The following is a 17,332-nucleotide window of genomic DNA, read 5'->3' on the forward strand; positions in this document are numbered from 1 at the left end:
AAATGGCTATAACATACACGAATGGCTGTAACTCACTCTTCTGCCACGGATGCAGAAGACACAACACTGAGTGCTGAAAGCTGTTTGACATGACAGACAGAACACAAACAGCACCACTCACTGTGCTAGTTCTTGCTGAGCAGCCAAGCTGACTGAAGGCTCGTGTTGCCAGAGTGACAGCATCTCGCAGCCGATGGCTGGTGACGTAACAGTCCACCAGACCTGTCACGTGTAGCCATAGCAACAGGTTAGACTACTTAAAACAAACCAAACTTTACAATCCATCAAGAGTCAGGCCACAACAGAAGAAATAAAGACTGTCATCTTTTGTTGTTTTCAGCTGACCTACAAAATTGGCTTTTACCAATAACTTTTCTTAGTTCTAAAAACCTTGACTATCTAAAAAGAACACTGTATGCATGACAGTCAGTCGTGTCCAACTATGACCATCAGAGCAGCAGAGGAGGCAACTGCTGTCCTGACTATCTGGGCTAGAATCTGATCATTCTGGAGCATGTCTTGCCCAAGTTACAATCTTACTTTCTTGGCCAAGAGGCTTTTAGGACAGTCAGTGTTCAGAAGGTTCCCGAAGGCCAAGTGGCCCCATAGGGTGCAGCACTTACAGCCAGTGCAATCTTGCCCCTAGTTTGAGAGACACAAGACATCTCATCTCATCTATCCCTTGACCCGTGGGTGGGTCGTTGGGGCACCATGGATGACTGCCTGGTCAGCTCACGCCACCTGCCTCGGTCCTCAGCGGCCCTTTGAGTTGTGGCAAATGGCAGGCCCGTCCACTCTTTGATGTTGTCCTCCAACCGCTTTCTCTGTCTGCCTCTCTTCCTCCTTCCTTGTACGGTACCCTGCAGGATGGTCTTGGCTAGGCCGTCTGATCGTGTGACGTGTCCATACCAGCGGAGCTTGCGTTCCTTCACTGTGGTTAGCAGGTCTTTGAATGGGCCAATGGCGTTTTGGACTCTTCTTTTCACTTCCTCATTTGTGATGTGGTCTTTGTATGTAATGTTCAGGATCTTGCGGAAGCATCTCATTTCCAGGGCCTGGATTCTTCTCTGGAGTTCTGCAGTGAGGGTTTTTGTCCTTCCATATAGTCTTCAATCGACTCAGTGCGGCAGTAGTCTGCGCGATTCTGGACAGGACCTCTGGTTTCGAACCCTCGTCTGACACAATGGCACCCAAGTATTTGAAGGAGGAGACTTCTTCCAGTTTTTCACCGTTTACGTGCAAGTTGGACGTTACGCCTTGGCTGTTGTTGGTCATAACCTTGGTCTTCTCGGCACTGATCTCCATGCCGTAGGCTGATGATGTCTTGTCAAGTTTGTGCACGAGTTCTTCGAGTTCTTTCTCTTCTCCTGCCAGGCCATCAATGTCATCGGCAAAGCGCAGGTTGGTGATGACTCTGCCTCCAATGCTGACAGTTCCCACATGATCTTCCAGGGCGTCAGTCATGATCCTTTCAAGAAAGAGGTTGAAGAGAGTGGGAGAGAGTAGACAGCCCTGTCTGACTCCGACCGTGGTTCTAAACCAGTTACCCGTGTTACCATTGAAGAGGACTGCACTGGTTGCTCTTTCGTATAGGTTCTGTATGGCTTGGATGATGTCTTCACTGATGTTGAATTTGTGCATGGTGGCCCATAAGGCAGCGTGCCATACCCTGTCGAACGCCTTCTTGAAGTCAATGAAGACGTGGTAGAGGTCTCTTTGGTGCTGGAGATATTTCTCGCACAGCAAGCGCAGGTTGAAGATTTGTTCTGTTGTGCTTCTCCCTGCTCTGAAGCCGGCCTGCTCTTCGGCGATGATCATTTCTGCTTGTGGCTTCAGTCGGTTGAGAAGGACCTTTAGCATGACCTTGCTGGGGTGGCTAATTAGGCTGATAGTGCGGTAGTTTTTGCACTGTTGTAGATTGCCCTTCTTGGGGATTGTGATGACCAATGATTGTGTCCAGGTGGTTGGCCACTCTTCCATCTGCAGGATCTTATTATAGATGGTGGTGAGGGCATCAATCACCGCTTCGCCTCCAGCTTGAATCAGTTCGGCGGGAATGTTGTCGATGCCAGCTGACTTCCCTGCTTTCAGTGTCTTCACTGCTGCCTCTACTTCTTCCCGAAGAATTGGCTGGCTGTCGTTGTTGGTTGATGGGGGACAGTTAAGAACTGAAGTGTCACCTTTGGTGTCATGGTTGTACAACTCGGAGCAATATTCAGTCCAGCGCTGTAGGATGTCTTTTTCTTCAATGACACAAGACAGTAAGCTGTAAAATGATTTCCCATTGCAGCAGATAAACCACTGATAACACAGTTCTCACTTTGCTGTTGGCCCAGCTGTAAGCTTATGTCACTTTCTGATGTAAGCTCAATGTTAAGCCAGGAAAAAGCAAAAGAATACTACATCCCAAAAGCTGTCATGATTATAACAAAAAAAGCTGATGAAAATCATGGAATGCAGCAGAGAAGAACAGAAGAAAAAGTACATATGAGCAAATTAAGGTTTAAGTGAGTGCTTTGTTTCCTCCACCTCTTACCATCCAAACTTTAAGTACTCATGACTGACACATGTGTATGGGTCCTCTGAGAGAGAGAAAGTGTGTGTGTGTGTGTGTAAGCATGTAGGAGTGTAGGGGAATAGGGACAGAAGTGTAGGAGTGTGTGCATGGCTGTGAAGATCAGCACCAACCTTGATAGGTTTCAAAACGGTCTGGGGCTCGAACCACAGCCTCGTGGAAATGAAGCAGAGCATCCTGCATGCGGTTGAGCTCCTGTAGGGCTGTCCCTTTCAACAACAGAGCTTGTGTGCACCGGGGGTTGATTGAGTAGGCCTGTCCAAAACAGGCATTCCAGTGAACAAACAGAACACATGTTCAATGAAAAACAAAACAAGCAAAAAACCACATGTATATGAATTAATGCAGTCAGCCTGTGACAAAATGCACCATGCCCAAAAACTAATTGGTGCAGGAATCTTTTCGTTTGTAACATGTTTATGACCATGTCTGTATATTGTAAAAAAAAAAAAAAAAAAAAAAAAAAAAAAAAAAAAAATCAAACTAAGTATGCCTCTGCATAACTGGCTTATGATGATTTAAATCTGTCATAAATATAAACAATATGAGCCGACACGTATTTTGTTGAAAACCTTGTTATGTTGCATCTTATTTGAAATATCTCGGGAAACAGGTTCCAAATATCAAATGACAAAAGTGGCGAAGCTTTTAACCCTTTCGCTGCCAGGGAAGTAAGATATAAGTGAAATCTGTTTACAAGGTTTTTTTTCCACAAAAAAACGGGTATATATGTGCAAAAAATTCTGTTGACTTTGTTAGCGGAGAGAGACCCATAAAAGTATATATTTTCTGAAAGGTAAATGAATAAAGAATACAAAACACATGATGTTTTCCAAGTTTGTATATTCTGAATGGATGCAATTGTTTTGAAATCAGTATCTTGTTTTCTGTCACATTTTCAACTTGTTCATTACAAACATTTGTCAGATAATTTGCACAGTAATGCGGTATTTTCTGGACAAATGGATAATACCTGAACACACAAATTATACCAGAACAACCACAATAAAAAGAGTCATATAAACAAATTATTGTGACTACTCTAAGTGATAGATAACATACAGATGCGAGGCCACAACCCCCTCAGCCTCCACACCTCTCCTCTTCCACATCTCTCACCCAGTACACTTCATCCAGTTCTCAGCATCTGGCTCAGTGCCAAGATTATCCCTCACAGTGTGTATTGCTAACTATTTGGTCGCATTTCTGTCATCTGCTCTGTACAACCAGCGTCACTCACGGACCTTGGCCAGTCTCTTCATTGCTCCCTGTATTTTCTATTAAATCGTCCGACACAAGTTCATCACTGTCTTCTTCGAGTTGACTTCAATTCTTTCTGAGCATCAACTAAAGAAAGCAATGTTGGTTGTTTTAGTGCACCACGATCGCATAGCTTGAGCATGGTGTCGGACATTTTGCTGAGCGAGCGAGGAGCCAGGCAAAACACTGTGGCAGTAACCCAACCAAATCATCCAAATGAAGGACTGCCTCATGACGTAGATGGCATTTCTCTCTATCAACAGAATCAAGAAAGATTCCCCAAGCAAAAGCTGACAGTATTTTTGTCAACAAACTCAATAAAAACCAGAGAAAAGTCAGAATATTTAACTGACGAGTTATCTCGTCAATATGGCAGCAGAGCATACACAGTTGTGCTGATTAGTTACCTCGTCATATAGGCAGTGTAGGGGTTAGGGTTCAGGTGAGATTCCTGCCAATTTAAAAACTATAAGAAAGAAACCGAAAATGCAAATGGTGGGGCATTGTGAGGTTGAGAGGAGGGAGTGGGTAGCATACCAGTTGCTATATATTGACATACTGATCACATTTTTTACTCACTTGTGTAAACAATGTGAGTCTATGTAATGACCCGGTGTTTGGCTGTCTGTGTTATTGTGTGTGTCTGTATGTATGTCTGTGTGTCCATGGTAAACTTTAACATTGTCATTTTCTCTGGAAATACTTAGTTGATACCAAATTTGGCACAAACATAGCAAGTGATCAGTTTTTTCCATGCATTCTAATCATAATACTGCAGGAAGGGCACAAAATAAATCTAAATATTTTTTTTAATTACTGTTACATTTTTCTTTTTATGCACAAAACTTAGCATTTTTCTGTGACATACTGACACAATGATCAATAGCAGCTAATTACTATTTTTGTTGCTGAAAATGGAACTTCTTTTGCTCAGTATGGAAGTTACATTGACACACTCATCTCTCAATGTGCCTCTTAATGGGACGTTATACTTACAGGCTGAAAACTGATTACTAGCAAGGGAGATAATTATCTGATAACAGATCTCGCTCATCTATAACATTACAAAATTAAAACATGACTCTGGGCAAACAAAGGCTTTTGTGTTTTATATTCAGTGGGAAGGTCTTACATTATCTATATTTGAGAATGATGCTGACTACAAAATCGACATGTTTACTGCATACGAATATCTTATAAATGCTGACACATTAACCAGAATTTTCATGCATGGAGTCTCCCGTCGGACTGACGGATGAGTAGGCAGGCAGGCTTATCTGTCGGTGTGCGTCCTCATATGGGAGAAGAGGCCGACTCTGGATATGCAGCACTTCCCACAGGTGTTGCAAGGAAAAACCTCTCCAGAAGTTGAGCCCTGCTTCCTTCGCTCACGCTTCTCCTTAATGGCCAGCATTCTCTTGTTTTCAAACGTCTTTATGCCACAAGAGCACAGCATCCTCCAGCGAGAGCGGTCAAGGGCATCAGTTTCCCAGGAAGCGATGTCTATGTCACAGGCTTTGAGGTTTGTTTTCAAGGTGTCCTTGAAGCGCTTGCAGGGTCTTCCAAGTTCACGGTGGCCTTCCTTCAGCTGGCCATCCAAAAGCATCTTCAGGATCCTGCTGTCTGTCATGCAGACATGTCATATCCAGGGTAGCTGGCACTGGATCAGCAGGCTTTCGATGGTGGGCAGGCCGCTCCTCTCTAGGACCTGGAGGTTGGAGACCCTGTCTTGCCATTTTATGCCGAGGATCTTTCGTAGGCATCTCTGGTGAAACTGCTCAAGTTGTTGAATGTGACGGCGATACATCGTCCATGTTTCACAGCAGTACAACAAGGTGGTCAGCACAACAGCTATGTAGATTTTTATTTTGGTGCTGAGCCTGATGCCTTTGTTGTTCCACAGCCTGTTGTTGAGTATGCCAAAGGTGGAGCTGGCCTTGGCAATGCGCAGCGTCACTTTTGCATCAAGGGCTCCATTGCTGCATAGAGTGCTGCCCAGGCAGCAAAACTTGTCGACTGACTTGATCTCTGTGTCATCGATCTTGATCGCAGGTGGGGGGGGAGGCACTGGCATTCTGTGAGTTCGCTGGTTGGTACATGGACTCAGTCTTGCTGAGGCTGATGTCGAGTCCAAAGCGCCTGCAGGAGGCTGAGAACCTGTCCATAATGAACTGCATGTCCTCATGGGTGTGTGCAGCAAGTGCGCAGTCATCAGTGAAGAGGAACTCTCTCAACAGTGCCTCAAACACCCTGGACCTGGCATGGAGTTGCCGCGAGTTGAAAAGTTTGCCATCTGTGCGAAACTGAATGTAGATGCCCAAGTCACAGTCTTGGAAGGCATCAATCAGCATGGCAGAGAAGAGAATGGAGAACAGTGTGGGTGCCAGGATGCAGCCCTGCTTCACTCCATTTACCACAGGGAACGGATCCGACACGTCAGTATTTTCCTGTACTCTCGCCTGCATGCCATCGTGGAAAGACGCAATCAGCTGGATTAGGCTCTCTGGGCAGCCAAACTTTAGGAGGATCTTCCACAGACCATGGCGGTTCACCGTGTCGAAGGCCTTAGTCAGGTCAACAAAGACCATGTGGAGCTCCTTGTTCTGTTCATGGCACTTCTCTTGCATCTGGCGTACGGCAAACACCATGTCACATGTTCCCCTGCCTGAGTGGAAGCCGCACTGTGCTTCAGGGATGGCTGTGTTGGAGACATGGTCAACCAGTCTGTTCAGTATGATGTGGGTGAAGATCTTGCTGGCGATGCAGAGGAGAGAGATTCCACGTTGGTTATCACAGGATGTTTTGTCTCCCTTCCGTTTGTAAATGTGGACAATTGAAGCATCCTTGAAATCCTGGGGGACCTTCCCTCTCTCCCAGATAGACTGGAACAGGGTGGTCAGCTTGTCTGTCAGCACCTCGCCTCCATACTTGTAGATGTCAGCCTGGATTCCATCCGCTCCTGGTGCTTTTCCTGATGTTGTCAGTTTCAGGGCCTTCCAGGTCTTGGCCTTGGTGGGAGGGGCAGCTAGCGTGTCATTGACTGGTAGCTGTAGGAGGGCTGCAATCTGCCTAATCAGATACGGACATTAACCACATTAACCAGAATAAACATAACATAAATTGCAATCGATAGACTCCACATGAATTGACAGAGGCAGACATATTGGAATACAAGTGCAACAATCTGCAGCATTCAATCAATAATTCGTGATAACATATCATTGACAGGAGGTGAAGAAGGCAGCTATTTTTTTTATTTAAAGAGATTTGTGCACAGGCCTAATTAAAACTTACTGCATAGATGTCCCAAACAAGCACACAAATAAACAAAATGGATTTTCCAAGGACAATATTTGTCAGTTACATTATGTTGCATTGTGCATGTGCGAAGGGTCAACTTTGACCGAAGCCAATTGTGTGTCTATTTATAGTAGTCCTATAGTCAGGTAAGACAGATATAGCTGCTACTGGTAACTTGGATCCCAGTACTATCTGTCACAGGGTCGAATTGCTGGCAACTAAACCAGCACCCCCACCAGTCCTCTCAGGAGGATGGTGAGGAGGGTGGCTAGACACCCTGGTGGAAATAAATGACCTATCAAAGGGCGCCAGCTCTAGAGAGCTACCTGCGGCTACCTAGCTAAGGGAGTAAACCCTGACAGAAAATCCAGTGCGGGGCCCCTAAGGCGGTTGGATGGCAAACTTTGTCACTTTCCGGCAGCTCCTGCGGCCGCATTGGCACCAAAACGTAACAGCCTTACTGTTCCTTTGGATCTGTCAGCGAGGTGGAGAGGGGGGACAAGCTGCATGGGCAACAGCCTGTCTTCCATATTACCAGGCTTATATCCGTCCACCCATCCATAAACACCTGGCAAGACAAGGTGACAAACACCGAAGTCCTGACTCACGCCGGCCTCCCGACCATGTATACCATGCTGAGACAGTGTCGGCTACGCTGGCTAGGCCACGTTTGCCGCATGGAAGATGGTCGCATCCCAAAAGACATCCTTTATGGAGAGCCCGCCATGGGGCAGAGAAGCATTGGCCGGCTGCCCACAGCTGAGATACAAAGATGTTTGCAAACGTGACATGAAGGTGCTTGAGATCAACACTGAGTCCTGGGAGGACCTTGCAGATGACCGCAACAGCTGGAGAAGCACTCTCAAGGATCAGCTATAGATTGGTGAGGACAAACTGTCAGCTGCTGCAGCAGAAAAGCGAGCTCGCAGCAGCCAACATACCAGCATCAACTTACACATGTGACCGCTGCGACAGAGACTGTCTCCCTTGCATCAGTCTCTACAGCCACAGGTGACGCTGCTTGGTCCAAGCAGACAGCCCAATTAGACATTTGGTCGGATTTTCTCTATCCATGGTCAGCCATAACCGAAGGAAGCCTACTGCTACTACTATATAGTATTCTGTGGAAGCAAGTAAAACACACGCAGTACCCAGCCTTGAAAGACATTAAGTTTTTTAACAGTATTATAATCTTTAGTATATCTGTTATTCATGTTGTTTGGAGGCCTAATACAAATATGCTTAGCAACTCCAATCAGACAGCGATGTTTTGAGGTACCGACGGGTGTTTTGGCAGCTCGCAGCCAGTCTAAAATAAGCTGTTGCAATATAGTCGATCCAGTTGACACAAAGGGGCAGCAGGTTGATGTTATCAATAAGCAAGTGGTCATGCCATAGCTGACTGTCGTCATGAAGTAAACCATGTAAAATGAAATGGAACAGTTCCAGAAATGCAGAATATCCAATACTTTTGGTTTGAGGATTCTCCTTATTTTTTTCACAGTTCTGAAAGAACAAGTGTGTAACAACTACACTGTTTATTTAATCTGATCAGACAGTAGAAATAGTTAGCAAGTATTGTGGGCTTTTGAGGCAAGGTGTAGCTTCGGCAGTTAGTTTGACATAGCATCTGTCTTACTCAGGTCAGTAAAATCCTTGATTTTTAACTTCAAACATCTCATCCACTGACTGAGTGTGGGTGAATAAGCAAGCTCTTGTTTAGCATTGCCAGTGGGCCTATTAACATATATATTGAACCACATAATATTTTATGTTTTTCTTCAGAAATGAGTATTCATAATGCAACAACGAGTGGCCTACATCTAGGAAAATCGGAAATCCTCAGAAAAGTCAAAGAATATCAAAAACAACAGGTACAAGGCCATCACACCATCGATCGCCTCAAAGAAATAAAGGTAGAGAGATGGAGCGGCCATAAGTCTAGCATGAAAGGTAGTGCACGATGCTTTGCATATGAAACAAATATTGGCATAATTTCTAAACTAACAATGAGCAAATTTCTTCAAAACGGAACAGAGTCTCTGTGGGCTTTTACAAATACAATTGACTGAGCAACACACTAGACGCCACGTTCTTGGCATCACAGATCTTTTCCCACCCCTCTTGCGGCCAGTGACAGCCTCTGTGCATGTGTGTATGTGTTTGTGGGTCTTTGTGGGTCTGTGTGTTTGTGTGTGTGTGTGCGTGCACGAGGGTGTAAGTGCACACAAGTGTCAGGAGAGTTCTGTGCACGTGCGTGTGTGTGTGAGGAGGGGTGGGGGCAGGGCGTGGGGGAGGGGGGGCGGTAGAGGATGAGGTATGTGTGTGTATGCATGCCTACACTGTGGGAGCAACGGAATATTGGAACGTGCGGGTGTGCATATATATATTTGTATATATGTGTGGGGGATTGGGGGTGGGGGATATGGGCATATATGTGTGTGCTTGTACAAGTAAGTGTGCCTCTGTGTGTGTGTGTGTGTGTGTGTGTGTGTGTGTGTGCCGTGGAAGCTGCGATACGTAGCCTAGAAATGAGTGTGTGAAGGAGGGGTGGGGGGCGGGGGGGGGGGGGGTGCAGGGTAATGTGTGTGTGTGTGTGTGTGTGTGTGTTGAGGCTCATGTACATTTATGTGTATTTGATTGTCCTTTCATATCTGTGAAACTGCATGTTTGTTGCATATCTGTCACGCATGTGTGTGTGTGTGTGTGAATGTGCGTCTCCATGTTTTACATTTATTTGCTTATTTATCATCACTGTTGTCTTTTTTATTTATTTATTTTATTTTATCTTTTTGTATTTTTTAAATTTTTTTTATTTTTTGTACGCTTACAGTTGACTTCATCAAGTTTTTGCGCCTTATAAATATAATCATTAGTAGTAATAGTTATCTTTTTTTTTTTTTTTTTATTCCCCCTTTTTTGTTGTTGTTGTTGTTGTTGATATTTTCTTTTCTTTTTCTTTTCTTTTATTTTATTTTATTTATTTTATTTTATTTTTTATTTTTTATTTTTTATTTTTTTCCCCTCAAGGCCTGACTAAACGTGTTGGGTTACGCTGCTGGTCAGGCAAGGCATCTGCGTGGCAGATGTGGTGTAGCGTACATGGATTTGTCCGAACACAGTGATGCCTCCTTGAGCTACTGATACTGATACTGATTACAGAACTGAAAGTTGCATGTTTGAAACATAAAAATTCCATCTGAAGCAGCCCACTTCCAGGTATTTCACTTTTTCAAACACACATACAGATCTAGATCAAAGTGTGTGTGTGTATGTGTGTTTGTGTGTGTGTGTGTGTGTGTGTGTGTGTGTGTGTGTGTGTGTGTGTGTGCATGTGTGAAGGCACATTCTCCCTTCAAATCAAGGTGGTTACAGAACAGGCAAGTCCACATGGGAAAATGCAGCTGCTTTTGCATATGAGGTGTATGAAGGATTTCAAAGGAAAGAAGAAACACTAGCAGTAGCAATCAACCTTGAAGATGCCTACAATAAAGTCCAGTTTGCACACCTCATGGAGCTGCTACTAAGGTATGGAGTAAGTTTGACACTGACAAGATGGATAGCAGCAGCGCTTCAGGAAAGAACCGTCGTCCTACGCCTTGGAGATTGGATGTCTGCACCTTCTAAACTATCCATGGGACTGCCACAAGGGTCTCCGCTCTCTCCTGTCCTTTTCAATGTCTACATGAAGGGCCTTGCAGACTTAAACAACAATGGAATAGCTTGGGTACTTACTCTTGCGGATGATGGCCTGGTCTTCAAAACTTTGAAAAATGCTCAGGAAAGAACTAAAGCCGTCCAGAAACAACTAAACAATATTGCTCAATGGTGCAAAGACACAGGATCTTCCATCAATCCAGCGAAAGCCCAAACGTTGCTGTGCACCCTCAAAACAGAACCGCGAGCAAATCACCACCTTCTGTGTCATTCGATGGGATTCAGATTGAGAAAACTGAATGCCTACGCTACCTAGGAATACACTTCAACAGGATGCTGACCTTCAGAAAACATACGGAAAATACTGTTCTCAAATGCAAAAAGGGCTTTTCAGTCTTAAAGGCAATGGCAACCAAAGGTATTGAACAACGCCACCTCTTCCTGCTATACCAATCACTCGTCCTCAGTGTGATCGACTACGGATTTGGACTAACAACACGGTCTCAAAGCAACCTCTTAAAATTAGAAAGAGTTCAAAATGAAGCTATGAGGCTCATCCTTGGAACAACAAAAGACACGCCCACAGAAACCATGCGATACCTGCTTGACCTTCCTTCAGTGCAGGCCAGAAACAAGTTAGAACAGGTCAAGACCTACTTCAAAGCATTAGAAAACCCTCAAAACCCACTGCATGACGCAGTCAAAGAACCAAAAGGCCTAGGACAAGGAAGATCATGGATGGGGCAAGCAGAAGACACAATCCAGCTAGTATGCCAACTACAAGACCTGAAAGAAACAAAAGAATGGGAGAAAAACCCTGAAAACCTCAACCATCTATTCAACACAGCCATTTCACCAACTCTAGGAAGACATTGTCGGGAATGGCCAGAGGGCAAAACTGATGCGGAAGTGAAGCTACTCATAGAAGAAAACTGTAAAGAAAAGGACATCATCATATACACAGATGGCTCAGTCACCAAAGACCAATCCGGTTGGGGATTCAATGCGAAACAAAATGGAAAAACAGTTAGGGAAGAGAATGCTGCCTACAAAGTCACAACCTCCAGCCTAACGATGGAAGCTGAAGTTGTGACACATGCCCTCCAGTGGCTATCGTCCATCCATACGCCTGGAAACCAACATGCCATGATTCTAACCGACTCAATGAATCTCATACAGAAAATTGAAAACGGAATGGGAAGCCCAGAGTGGCATAAGGCAATGCACAACTTTCAGATTAAAAAACTCACATGGTCATACTGCCCGGGACATGCAGGAGTTAGGGGAAATGAGCGAGCTGACAAACTTGCTGGTAACGCAACACCAACGAGCGGCCTACATCTAGGAAAATCGGAAATCCTCAGAAAAGTCAAAGAATATCAAAAAGAACAGGTACAAGGCCATCACACCATCGATCGCCTCAAAGAAATAAAAGCAGAGAGAGGGAGCGGCCGTAAGTCTAACATGAAAAGTAGAGCACGATGCTTTGCAAATCAAACAAATATCGGCATCATTTCCAAACCAACACTGCGCAAATTTCTTCAAAACGGAACAGAGTCTCTGTGGGCTTTTCCAAATACAATTGACTGAGCAACACACTAGACGCCACGTTCTTGGCATCAGAGATCTTTTCCCATCCCTCTTGCGGCCAGTCAGTGACAGCCTCTGTGCGTGTGTGTATGTGTGTGTTTGTGTGTATGTATGGGTCTGTTTTTGTTTTGTTTTTTTGAGTGCGTTTGTGCATGCGTGAGAGTGTAAGTGTACACAAGTGTCAGGAGAGTTCTGTGCATGTGTGTGTGTGTGTGTGTGTGTGTGTGTGTGTGTGTGTGTGTGTGTGTGTGTATGTGTGTGTGTGTGTGTGTGTGTGAGAGAGGGAGGTGGGGGTGCAGGGAGGAGGTGGGGTAGAGGATGAGGTATGTGAGTGTATGCATGCCTACACTGTGGGAGCAACAGGATATTGGAACGTATATGTTATATCTTTGTATATATGTGTGTGGGGTTGGGGGTGGGAGATATGGGCGTGTGTGTGTGTGCTTGTACAAGTAAGCGTTCATCTGTGTGTGTGTGTGTGTGTGTGTGTGTGTGTGTGTGTTTGTGTGTGTGTGCCGTGGAAGCTGCGATACATAGACTAGAAATGAGTGTGTGGAGGAGGGGGGGTAGAGGAGGTGCAGGGTAATGTGTGGTGTGTGTGCATGTGTGTGTGTGTGTGTGTGTTGGAGCTCATGTCCGTTTTCTGTATTTGACTGTGCTTTCATATCTGTGAAACTGCGTGTTTGGTGCATATCTGTTATGCATGTGTGGGTGTATGTGTGAATGTGTGTCTTCATGTCTTACATTTATTTGCTTATTTATCATCATTGTTGTCTTATTTATTTAATTATTTATTTATTATTATTATTATTTTTATATTTTTTTATATTATTTTCATTACTACTACCTTTTTTTTTATATCATAATTATAATTTTTTTATTATTTATTTATGTAAGCTTATCTATATATATATATATATATTTTTTTTTTTTCTCAAGGCCTGACTAAGCGCGTTGGGTTATGCTGCTGGTCAGGCATCTGCTTGGCAGATGTGGTGTAGCGTATATGGATTTGTCCGAACGCAGTGACGCCTCCTTGAGCTACTGAAACTGAAACTGAAACTGCATGTGTGTGCGTGCGTGCGCGCATGTCTTTTTGCCAGATTATCCATTTCTTTTTTCTTTTTCTATTTTCTTAATTCCTTTGTTGGATTAAGTGCATATCACAAGTGAATCTTGAAGGCATTGCCTCTCTTGTTTTTTGTGGGTTTTTTTTCACCATCTGACATGTTGATTGGTGTTTCCTTTTTTCATAATTATGTTTATCCAGATCAAACTTTCAAACTTCCCATGTCTTCATCTTGGCTTTCTGGCTTTGATAAATTGTAACAAGCATTCCGCACAGAAACAGATTTTCTTTAATATCATATTTTACATTTTTATGGTTATTATAATTCTTAATAATGACAGAATTACTGCAGTTAGACAATGTGCAGGCTGCATAAGTTGATCCAAATTATATTCATAGTCACACTAAAAAAATTAATAAATAAAAATTTTAAAAAGACTTTATGAATAGATCTACTGAAACACTGTGCTAGTTTGTGCAAGACAATCTTAACCACATCGGATCCAAGACAGGACAAGACATGTTTATTTTAGGCAACTTTGTGGGGTCCATGAAAACATTTCACTAATATCCAAACAATTTATTGCAGCTATTTATGCACATATGCAGCATGAATTGGTATGGTTGTGAGCCAAATCGTTTTGCAACACAAGACCTATAGCAGGTGTGTTTTCAAGTGACGGACGGGCGCTGAATGGCGCAGTTTGTGATGTTAATGTTTTGGGCAAATGAGAACCATTTGAAAATGATTATTCCACATTGTATTACATGGCACGGTTTTGCTGCTCCTGGCAGATGAATGCATCAATGTAATTTCTAAATTAAACAGAAGTTTAAACAAAACAAGAGAGGCAAGGCCTTCAAGACTCACTTGTGATACACTTTAAAAAAAAATCTAATCGTTAAAATGTGTTCTGTATTTGTTCTTTTTATAAAGCTTCGAGTTAAAAGAAAAAGAAAAAAGAAAAAAAAAGTCCTAACGGCAGATTCGAACCCCATGTGTTCGGGTGATAAGAAACTGTCTTACCCATTACACTATTGTGGCTCCTTAGCTGACGTTCAAAAACGCTATTTAAATCATATTCTTCTAGTGTATCTTGGGCATTCAAAAAATCTTTAAGGGCAATTAAAAATTCTTTTTAAGTCCGCGGTAAAAGAGACGTGGCTATCGCTGTAATCACACTACAACATTTAGCTGTTTTCTCTGGATCTAGATTGATATGCAAGTTTAGTTACACCCGGTTGACACAGTCGATTCAGTTTCTCTTTTATGTTCATTCTAGTTTTATAGTTTTAAAGTTGATATGAAAATAGAGTATTTTGTTAAACTAGTAACATGTAGAACCAAGTACAAGTACTTCAAAACGTTGTATGAAGTGAAAAGGACTTCATTTTGAGAAAAGTCAAGACTGGACATTTTTACGTTTTATCAATTCAAGGATATTAACTCTCATGGTTTATTATTTTTAACTGTGAATTCTGACTGATTCTGTGGACATTTTTATGGCAGTTTGGGGCATAATCCAGTAAGTAAAGAGGCGTTCACAAATCTTTCTCTGAATAAATATTTAACGGTCTCCTTCAACTTTCCATCACATGTTATCGTGTATTGTCGATTGAATATAGGACTGAACGGGCAGGTCAACAACTTGAAACAAAATGGCGTCGTTTGTGTTCGCGAAGAATATAGCATGCGCTTTGAATGTGTATAAATATGTGTATGCAACTGATTTTTGCCCATGACCTTCAGGGCTCAGCCAATAGATCTATAAAGTCCGCTCGTCGTATTGATTTTAGTATTTTCCGAAAAACACCACTTGGGCGAATGAACATAGTGAAAGCCCTGTACACTGAGAGTAAAACACACAAGCTTTTTATGTATTGAGTATAATTTCAAAATGCAATGTTTAAGATGAGAAACATTAGTTTAAAGCAAATTAACCCCTAGGCTGCCTGCATGACGAGATAACTCGTCATGGCAAGCATGTATGCTTCGCTGCCTGCATGACGAGATAACTCGTTATCGAAATATTCTGACTTTTCCCTGCTTTGCATTCAGTTCGTTGACAAAAATGCTGGTAGCTTTAGCTTGGGGAATCTTTCTGGATTCTATTCATAGCTAGAAACACCATCTGCGTCATAAGGCAGTCCTTTATTTGAACGTTTTGGTTGGGTTACTGGCCGCAGTCTTTGCCTGGCTCCTCTTCTCGCTCGCTCAACAAAATGTCGGACTGACGCCGTGCTCAAGACACGCGATCGTGACGAACTAAATCAACCAAGATTACTTTCTTTAGCTAATGCTCAGAAAGAATTGGAGCATAAATTCGAAGGAGAAGACAGTGGTGAACATTTATAGGACGATTTGATAGAAAATAAAGGGAGCAATCAAGAGAGTGGCCAAGATACAACTATCAGTGAGTGATGCAGGCTGTTCAACTCTAGCAGACGAATTTTTAGCAGGGCACCGTATGAGCTATTTTCTTGGCACTCAGCCAACGCGGTCTGATGACGTGACGGTGTGAGAGGGGTGAAGAGGAGGGGGGTGGAGACTGAGGGGGCGTGGCCTCACATTCATATTATCACTTGCAGAAGTCACAATGCATCTATTTCTTTTTCAGTTTTTTTTATATTGTGGTTGTTCTAGTATGATTTTGTGTGTGCAGATATCCATTTGTCCAGAAAATGATATTTTTGTGCAAATTACCAGACTAATGTTTGTAATGAACAAGTTGAAAATGTGACAAAAAACAAAACACTGATTTCAAAACAACAGCATGTCACTTAAAATGCATAAAATGGGAAAACATGATGTGTTTTGTATTCTTTATTCATTTTCCTTTCAGAAAATATATACTTTTATGGGTCTTTCTCCAATAACAAAGAGCACAGAATTTTTTGAAAATTTATACCCGTTTTTTGTGAAAAAACCCTGGCAAATAGATTTCACTTAAATCTTATTTTCCTGGCAGCGAAAGGGTTAAGCCCCCTAGCATTAATTACAGATTAATTTCCCTTTTTTGCTATCTGTACAAAAGACATGCAAAATAAATGTAACTTCCATGCTTAGCAAAAGAAGTTCCTGTTTAAACAAAAAATGATAAAAATGACTGCTCTTGTTGTTGTGTCAGAATATCAGATCAAAGTGCCAAGTTTAGAGAATAAAAAAAATATATAAATATAACAGTAAATTCAGTTTGCATATAATTTGGCTTTTTTAATTATTTTTTTGTGTGCCCATCCCAGAGATGCAATATTGTTTTGAACAAGATGACTGGAAAGAACTGAATTTTTCCTATTTTTATGCCAAATTTGGTGTCAACTGACAAAGTATTTGCAGAGAAAATGGCAATGTTAAAGTTTACCATGGACACACAGACACACACACAGACAACCGAACACCGGGTTAAAACATAGACTCACTTTGTTTACACAAGTGAGTCAAAAAGTGGTAAATTTGACTGCTATTGTTACCAATCAACTTTCAATATGTCAGATAAATGTGCTACTAAGTTTTGTGAAAAAGAACAATGTTACAGTAAGCCTTTTACTTCCGACTGCGGATATATCTGCGATTTAGGGGTAACTGCATTATCAACTGTCCAGCCAGTCATTTGCATATGCTTACTTCATTGCTAACGGCGACTGCCTTGATGAGTGTTTGAAACAAATTCTCAGCAATTTCTGCCTCAATTTTGATGTGGTTTGTTTCGCTTTGTGAAGTGAAAAGCTGTTGAGCTTGTCAACACGGCTGCCAGGATATACGGTACAGAAGAAATGGCTAGAATTTTGTATGATTTTCCGCACAAAGTTGACAATAGCACCAACGAAAATGTGACAGAAAATGAAATTAATGTTGCTATTGATCAACTGATGTGATTTTG

General features: G+C 42.5%; 1 protein-coding gene across 4 annotated transcripts in view; it reads right to left on the reverse strand.

Annotated features, from left to right (window-relative positions):
* The window catches only part of LOC143288472 (anaphase-promoting complex subunit 7-like), a 74,079-nt gene that overhangs the window by 24,830 nt on the left and 31,917 nt on the right, over positions 1-17,332 (reverse strand). For all 4 annotated transcript variants that reach the window (XM_076596998.1, XM_076596997.1, XM_076596996.1 and 1 more), the window contains 2 exons: positions 2,689-2,830; positions 122-222 (listed from right to left, as the gene is read on the reverse strand). In XM_076596998.1, the coding sequence (XP_076453113.1) occupies positions 122-222; positions 2,689-2,830 (243 nt within the window). The remainder of the gene's footprint in view (positions 1-121; positions 223-2,688; positions 2,831-17,332) is intronic.

Source organism: Babylonia areolata, chromosome 12, assembly GCF_041734735.1.
Source record: "Babylonia areolata isolate BAREFJ2019XMU chromosome 12, ASM4173473v1, whole genome shotgun sequence".
NCBI classification, from domain to species: Eukaryota; Metazoa; Mollusca; class Gastropoda; order Neogastropoda; family Buccinidae; genus Babylonia; species Babylonia areolata.